General features: G+C 49.6%; 1 protein-coding gene across 3 annotated transcripts in view; it reads right to left on the reverse strand.

The window, feature by feature from the left end:
* The window catches only part of MMP24 (matrix metallopeptidase 24), a 35,783-nt gene extending 27,584 nt beyond the window's left edge, over positions 1–8,199 (reverse strand). Inside the window, exons 1-3 of one of the 3 annotated variants that reach the window (XM_065691872.1) lie at positions 8,060–8,199; positions 5,915–6,063; positions 529–645 (exon numbers count right to left, since the gene is read on the reverse strand). In XM_065691872.1, the coding sequence (XP_065547944.1) occupies positions 529–645; positions 5,915–6,063; positions 8,060–8,158 (365 nt within the window). In that variant the 5' untranslated portion in view covers positions 8,159–8,199. Of the gene's footprint in view, positions 1–528; positions 646–5,903; positions 6,064–8,059 lie in introns of those variants that run through there. The other 2 variants (XM_065691873.1, XM_065691875.1) reach the window with 2 other exon arrangements.
* Positions 8,200–8,885: the final 686 nt, after the last annotated feature.

The raw sequence follows: 8,885 nt of genomic DNA on the forward strand, positions 1-8,885 counted from the left end.
CACTACATAACACTCACTTGATACCTGTAGCCCACTTCAGCATACTGCCTCATCAGACCTAAGTCTAGACAAAAGCAAGAGTTGTACCACAGGAGCAAAAGTAAAACCTCTGCAAAAATAAATATTCAGGAATAAGCTACAAATTATTAGAGGGAGAAAGTATCACACCTGTAGACAGTGATGTTCCTTCTGCATTAATGGGTTGTTAAAGACTCATAACCTATGAGCTAGATCCTTTGATTGCTAAGGGAACAGAATGGTGCTTACTAGGATTTTCCTGCCAAAATTATACACTGGGTGATTGGATTTAGGCATCTTTACTGATCGGTTATTTTCTAATTGAGAACAGACTCTGCAGTTACCCCAGTGTTGTGAAAGTGTTCCCCTCCACCATGTTGTCAGAATGAAAGCCTCAACTAGGTGTTACAGGGAAACTCCAGGATTTAAAAGTACACACAAAATCTGCGTAGCAAAGTAGTACAGAACATTTTTTCCCCCAGACAAAAAGAGTCAGGGAGTGGACTATACCTGTAGGTTATATGCTTCTGCCTCCACTTTTGTCCAGTTAGCGCATACCGCTTTTTCCTCCGGCTACGGCGGAGGTGGGGATGATCTGGAACTCCACATCGAGGCTTTTTCATCCACCTGCAAGGGAAAAGAAGGAAAGAAAAAGCAAGTTAACAAGGAGTCTCAAAGAGAGACTCAAAAGAATTCAGGGGTCACTGGAAGACCTCTGAGGGATGGCCAATGCAGACACCACAAGGGCTCAGTCTTCTCTCTCTCGGGTTCACCCTCTCTGCACAGAGCTCTACACCCCACCTCTGCTGGCAATCCACACACCTCAGCATACCAAAAGGAATTAATTTTTCCTTTTGGAAACCAGATCAGGTCACCACATAACAGATCAGGTGGCTTTTATGTTTAACAAGAGCTTAATGATGATAATGCCACAAAAGAGACGCAGATTAAAACAGCATGTGTGTGTGCACTGGGATCAAACTCACCTATCACCTCCTCTATCCTCTATTTGTTAAAGTGCTCCTGCCCCAGTAAGAAAACCTTCAATTCATAACTTACTAGATAAGATTGAACAAGCGCTAACACGACCCTCCCAGACAAGACTAAAGCTTTCACCTGTAACAACCAGAACAGACTGACCACAGCACACATTCTGTCTTTCCACACAATCTTTAACTCTTCTGATGTCACTCATGATGTAGGAAACTCCTGCCTCTATGGCCAGGTAGACTGGAAGAGCAAAGAATGCTGTTCCTTGCACAGGGATCCACGCACTATTATCAGACATGTCAGGTCTTCTCTCCTCCTCCTTTACCTCCAGCCTTAACAGACCTTTTGCTTATTTCTTGCACCAGCTGGAGGGAGTCAAACAGTGGCACAGGTTGTCCAGAGAACTGGCAGAACCTCCATCCCTGGAGGTATTCCAAACCCTACTGGACATGGTCCTGGGCAACTCGCTCTAGCGGTCTCTGTTTGAGGAGGGGATTGGAGCAGATGGTCTCAAGAGGTCCCTTCCAACCTGAATGGTTTTCTGACAAGGAGAAACAGACTGTACTCCAGAATACTATCCCACTTGCTGGTGTAGGAACACTCCAGAGAAGGCAGAAGTGGCTTATAGAGGAACCAATCTGCCTATCACTGCATGTGGCAGCAGGGGAAAAAGGAGACAGGGACAGGAACAGAGGAACTACAGATCTCCAAGGTTCCAGCACAGCAACCTTCTGTCCCAGCCACATTCTTTAGGATTCTGCAATGCAGCCCAGGACAGGAGACCGGAACCCAGGAATAACACAAGCAGTCTCCGACCGCAGCTCTCTGGCACTGCCCTTAGCCTCCTGTGTGGCTGCTGCTGAGGACGTTGCCACTGCCATTCCTCAGGTATTTTATGCATTTGATCCACTCACTTGGATGGCAAAGACACGTGTCTACTGTGACACAACACCTTAAGAACACACTGCAGGCATGGGATGCAGAAATGTGCTGCTGCCTGGTCACACAAGAAGAGCATCGTAGCCCATCCTGGCAGATTTCTCACACAGGACACCAAATTCTCACCCTTCTCCTCAGCAGGGCCTCCCCCAAACCCCTGGCCACTCCGGGAACAACTTTTGGCCCCCAAATGCAGACATTCCTCCATCAACTGTAGCACTCCAACAGCAAGCAGTCCATGCGTGCCCACATGTCTGAGCCTAAACAATGTACATCTCTATCAAAATTATTAGCCTCACACCTTCAGGAAGGGGATGTCTTCCTTTCACTAGTAAAGGCTTTACAAGACTTCTTTCTGGGACACCTGTTAAATAAAAACCAAAGAGACATTTTGCTTTGTACAGCCTCACAAGAACATTCTTTCACAGCACACGCACCCATTCCCAGTTCAGCTGACCTTTCCTTGGTCCACTTCCTATATGTAAAAACTACAGGTGCTTACAAATCTCAGCGCAGTCATCTCTGTCTACCAAAAACAGAGCAAATGAGAGCTATTATACATATTGTACTGTACCTGACAAGAGCCCAAGCTGTGTATGTGAAGCTGGCATGGATCTTCCCCACTTACAGGAGCTTACATTTATCAGTACAGTATGTCTTTCAGAAATCTAAGCAACCTGCAGAAATCAGATCTGTCTTGCCCACACAACTGCTGCCACCTTCAAAGAAAAGTGGTACATCTAAGTTTTGCTTTTAGAAAAGCCATATTAATTCAATTTCAATACACTGTGTTTTTCCAAGTGTCCTTTATTTGTGTTCTTCTGCATTGCTTCTACCACTCTACTAGAGAGAGAGATGTCAGGCTTACTGTAGCTTGTATCCTCCTAGGTATTTCCTGTCAAGCTGAGAATGTTTCTCTGGATCAGTTCCCTGATTCAACTTACTTCCCAGACACATGGGCCCATGTCGAATCATGGGCCAGGGTACAAGACCAGCCATCTCTTTTTCTCAGCAGGGCAGATCTATGGCAAAATAATCACAAAGCTGTAGCTTACTGCCACTGATCTCCTTTAGCTGAGGTTTTTGAGAGCCATTCTCTATTGAGCAGTTTGGATAACCCTTTTTGTGTTCCAGGGCGTTTATCAAAACACATCACATCAGAAACTACAACACAATTACCTGAAGCAGGATTCAGACTTCAACTTCTGGTTACTCTCTGTCCCGCATTCTGAGGTGAGGGACCCACACAACAGGCTCAAGACAAAGCACATTATACTTCCAACACAAGACTATTTCTTGATTCCCTCCAGGGCCATGAGACTGATTACAGTGAACATAGCAGTAACCACTTCTGTTAGGTGCCAATGTGCCTTCTTTCCCAGCACACTCACAGGACTATATTTCTCAGCCTAGCTGCTGAGAAAATTCCAACTCAACCTACTAGTTGCAGGCAGACACAAAGTTTCTTGAGGCACTGTCAGTTGCAGGGTATGAGGAGGCCACGTTACACACTGTCATCCACTCTCCTTACAGAAAACTATATAACTCAACCTCCTACCTCAAGGCAGCCTCGCTGCCAAATGGACCTTCACCCAACCTTCCTTTTGGGTATCAGTAAAGAACACCAATGGTGATGTCCCTTCTCATTTCCCACTCCCACTGTCAGCACCTGCATGGTAACTTTCATACACTTGGTTACCTGTCTTGGAGGAAAGAACAAGCTTGGGGTTTGGAGGCACGTGGGGAAGAGATGAAGAACTTTAGTATAGTAAACAGAACATGCAGAACCCATTCCCTAACAAATAAACCACAGAAAATAATAACTTCACACTCTGATTCTAAAGTGACTTTCAAGGGGTAGCACTTACAGCACTGACAGAAGTGACAAAAATTTGTAATTGCAATTACCAAAACTTGTAAGAGAGACAGAAATAAGAGTTTAGCAAATGTCTGAGCAATTCAGAGCTCTCAGAGCCAGCCTGCCTCATCAGCTCTTCTCCTTTTGCTCAGCTTCCATAACCAGGTCTGAGGAAGTGACAGCCCAACAAGGCCCAGCCACCCATGCCCCTCCAACTCAAACTAGCGGCTCACTGCTAAGAGCAATTAGGACCTTCCTTTCTTTTCATGGAATTTCCAGGTAGGTGCTCCTGCTCCACCCTGCCAAGCAAAACACGGACCTACTGATTCAGGACAGATGGAGGCAGAACAACATCACACCTGCAAAGCACACTCACATCTGGCTGCACCTGAGGTTCCAAGCCTTTGGAGACTTGAGTTTCAGAAGAGGGGAACCATCTTCCCCAATCAGCCTTCCAGTGTTCATGCACCAATCAACCCCTGCCCACATACAAATTCACTAAAGCATGGGTAACACCTTCCTTTCCTCCAGAAAAATACTTTCACTTACTAAAGCAGGGGCTCCCATACGCAGTTTGCTCCCTTCCCCTGTCACTCACAGGGCAGCAGAAGCAGCTCCCTAACTTTCCAAACTAGCACCCCAATATCATAGCCCCTTCTTCCCAGATCCCCTTCCAACTCATAAGCATCCTGACTGCTAGCTTCTACACACCAACCGCAGATACACAACCTTGCTTTCTGGCTCTGCTTCAGCATTCACTTACAAACCGTGTTACTGGTGGCAGAGATACCAGATGGAAAATCCCCACCTTTAAAACGCATCTCATTTTCAACTCATTTGAACAGCAAAACAACAGGATTTTCTCTGTCCCTCAAGGGAGAAAAAGGAGCTTTTCTTGTGATCTAAAAGAGGGAACATTACATTCACTGGAGAGGCACTCCCAATCCAGGATGATCCTTTTCTGCCTAATTCACTCATTTATCCTGTTTCTCCCTCTTGTAGTCTGGAAGGCATAAAATCAAACCCCTTTGTTCTTCACACTATTTGGTTACTTTGTGCCCCCTTCTTTTTTGTTAACATGTCCCTTTTGCCATCAGAGTGCCACAATGGGAGAGACGAAGTAGAGAGAGCACACTCTAAAAGGGTCTGCTAATGCAGTAAGAAAATGGCAAAAGAAAAACTCTCAGGCAGGGCTACGCATGTTCTATTATTTATATATTCTTTTTTTTTTTTGCTCACTATGAGATGCTTCTTTCCCCCAGAAAGCTTTAGTAAGACCATATCTGCATCCTCCTTTAGTCAACAGATGCTCCCCTAGTCCAGACCAACAGCCAACATATTCAACCAGTACAGAACACCCAGGCAATCAGATGACAAGAAGCCAGTGCAGTAGCAGAAACAAACACTGCTCCATGCCAGAACACCACATGCACACCACACTTTGTAATTATACATCAAAGAGCAGACTAAAGGCAACTGCCTTCAAAGAACAAAGTTCCTCCAGCCTTGGTGATTTAGACCAATGCTTCTGTGCTATCAAATCATCACTCACAAACAATATACATGGTCAACATACAGCAGAGAACATCTGATGTCCAGTAAATGGCAACCATCCACAGCTACATAGTCTTGACTATCGTCACCAGACTACAACAACTCACTTCAGCTCAGACTACAGATCGCCACAAATACCATCTATGGAGATCCACAACTCCAGTTATTTAAGGTTATTTAAGAAATATATTAAAAGCCATTTCTGGAGCCAGATTTGCACCTAAATCTGGACAGAGAAGAAAATGAATTAAACACTCGGTGTTCTTCACTTTCAGAAGCTTACAGGATTCATGCTTTGCCTATGCATCAGTAATGGGCACCTATGTACAAAATAACAACATTTAACAAGAACTTTCCCTCACACTCCCAAAACAGCAGCGTTGGCAAAGAGAAGAGGTGTTTTCATTAGGGACACCTTTTCACAATCAACATTTCTCTTGCTGAGCCAGTCGAATCTATCTCTTTTGAGGACTTCTCACAGCTGGAATAATTACCCAGGGAATACGACAATGCGTTAAGAAAGGGAAAGACAAAATTATCCTACGTTAATCTTACTCAATAGTTGTCTGGTCCAAAACTCCTGTTACTGGGATCCCATAAAACTGTTGCATAGTGGCAACTGCAGACTGCACAGCTTTGCCCGACTGCAATGCTGACATTTGGCTGTCAGATGGAAGTAAGTAGCCGTAAGTTTTTAACCAGCCCTGAAAAAGAAAGAAACAGATGGTAAGATGCCACGGAAAGTTTTTAACTTAACAGATCAGAACATCTCCTCAAATGAAAAAGTGATGAACTAGCCCAAAAAATTCAACTACCTCTCTTTTTTTATGGCTAGGTTTGGTAATATCATCTGATCCCAGGAAGGGCTGAAGACCCAGCTTAACTTCCTGTCCTGGCAGACAGTGCAGACCTGCCAGTTAGAATGGCATCATCCCTCCTGAGTAACTGGGGCAGACTCAGGTCTTTGGGGCAACAGAAATGCCCAAGATGCTTGGTCCTTGTTCCAAAGGCTTCTTATGCACCCTGTCACCTTGCATCACAAGATGGCAAGGTGACATCTCACTTCCCACTGCCGCATGCTCCCACTAACACTCTGCCCACCACCTACTGCTGCCTCTGGACCATCGCTCCAAGCAAACAGCTTAACAGGCCTGGGTGATCCCCACAAACACAGCTTCAGCTTTACCCTTGTACGGAGAACAGAATTACTTACATAAACCCCCCACACACCACCACCACCAAAACCCAACCCCAAAACAAACAACCCACGCGCAGCAAGCTTGCAGGGACTCTGTTTGGATGGACTTTTCCTCTTGTAACAGCAGACAGCCAGCAAACTGTCAGAATAGGAAAACAGCCAACTCTTCTCAAGGAGCTTTGTCCCTTTTCCCTGCCTCCCCCCCAAAACCCAGCCTTAGATAAAACCACGTCAAACTTGTCAAAACGCATTTTCAAAGACACACAGGAATTTAGATTTTTTTTTCCCCCTCTCCTCTTCCCTCCCTCTCACTTTGATATTACAAGAAAGAGGAACATCACCATTAAGTGGAAGTGTAATAAAACCTGAATGAAGGCTTGCTTTCAAAAACCTTTCACCATAACTTTTCTCACATACACCCCAGTGCTGTGCTTCTTTCTTCTGGCCAGTGCTCCACCCCTCCAAGTCAATTCTTAGATGAGGATTACTACGAGATAGACCACAACGACAATCCATCTGACCCACAGGACACAGCCCCCAACACACAAGCACTGATGGCAGCCTGAACACTTGGAGCAAAGGAGAGAGAAGACATCTTCTCTTAACCTAACATAGCAGCAGGAAAGCAGCTCAAGTCAGGAGGAGCACAAGAGGGAGAACAATCCCCATTTCATTGTGGCAACAAGAAGATAACAGAATCCACTGGGAACAGGGAAATGTCCTGTTTCCAAGGTAGAGAATGAAGGTGTATGACAGCATCTGGGCTGCGTATGTTAAAGTTCACCAACTAAATAGCCATACAGAGCATTCGACGCAGGTGAAGCCAAGCTACAAAACCGCTTGGAGACTGGACACGTGCTACCACTGCCCTGGCATCTCGCGTTGGCCTCTGACAAACAGTATGCTGGAGCTCTCGGACCTTTGGTCTGACCAGAATACACTGTCCTTGAGCAGCAAGGGCAGAGCACGCCACCCAAACCAAACACCCAGACCGGCTCTGCGCGGGGCTACCCTCGCGTTTCCCCTTTTCCTCCCCGCCAGACTCGGACGCGGTCGGGGGCAGGGGAAAAGGACCCCGCGATGCCCGCACTGCCACAGAGCTCCTTCCCCCCGGAGGCTGATGCCCAAGAGCACCCGCAGGGGCCCGGCTGCCTTCGCCTGCCCGCCCCATCCTGCCCAGGCGCAGCCAGAGGAGCTGCCGGCGCCTGCGGCCGCACAACCCAGCCCGGCCGCCCCGGAGGGCCCGCAGGAGATGCCCGAAGGCTTCCGGCGGGCAGGAGCGCCCAGGCGCGGCGAGGGGGCTGGAGCCGGGCGCGGAGAGCCGGGGAGCCGCTGCCCGCCCAGCTTCGCAGCCCGGCCCCGGGCCACCACAGCGCACAGCTCCCGACTTCCACCCACCCCGGTGCCAGCTGCGGCCCCACCGACACGCGGCCCCACCGTGCCGCTCAGCGTCTCTCTCAGCCCCCGCCGGGCCCCGGCCCCGACCCCGCTTCCAGCCCTACCCGTCCGGTGCTGGTGTCGGCGGCGGCGCGGAGCAGCGCGCAGAGCAGCGGCAGCAGGGAGCCCGCCGCAGCCAGGCCCCGGCGCCGCCTCGGCGCCATGGCAGCGCGGCGGGGCTCCGGCCAACGCTCCGGCCCAGCGGCGCGGGCGGCGGCTGCGCGGGGCAGGCGGAAGCGGAAGGCAAGAGCCGCTGGAACGCCGCTTCCTCCGCCGGGCCGGGCAGCGCTGCGGGGGAACCGGGCTGCGGGGGAACCGGGCCGCGGGGGAACCGGGCTGCGCTTCCCCGTCGAGAAGGGAGCGGGGCCGCGCGCACGGCCCCAGCGCCCCGTCCCTCGGGGGGGGGCTCGCAGCAGCGCTGCGGCAGCACCAGGGCAGAGCCGGGGCTGAGGTGTTCCTCCGTGCGCCTCTTCCCGCACGACGGGGCCGTGTCCTGTTCGCGGAGGTCCTGCTCCCCGCCAGGGCTGGCTCTGGCCGCGGCCTGGGGATCTCCAGAGGTGCGTGGAAGCTGCGTGCACCTCACAACGAGCCTGCGGAGAAGGGGAGGAGCGGGGCTGGCAGGGTGCTGGACAGTGCTCCTGCCCTGAGGCCGTGCCTGTCTGCAGTGTGCTTCTGAGGCACCCCTCGAGGATCACCTGCTGCAAGCTCAGGAGTGCTGCATCCCAACTAGAAGGAAGTGCAGCAGGAGGGCCAGGAGAGCTCCTTGGATGGATAAGGAGCTGCTGAGGAAAATTCAAAGGAAAAAAGGGGCTTATATAAAATGGAAGCAAGGACAGGCGGCCTGGGTAGAGTACAGGGATGTTGTCTGGGAAGCCAGGGACCAGGTTAGGA

The sequence above is a fragment of the Lathamus discolor genome, chromosome 11 (assembly GCF_037157495.1).
Source record: "Lathamus discolor isolate bLatDis1 chromosome 11, bLatDis1.hap1, whole genome shotgun sequence".
Classification (NCBI taxonomy): domain Eukaryota; kingdom Metazoa; phylum Chordata; class Aves; order Psittaciformes; family Psittacidae; genus Lathamus; species Lathamus discolor.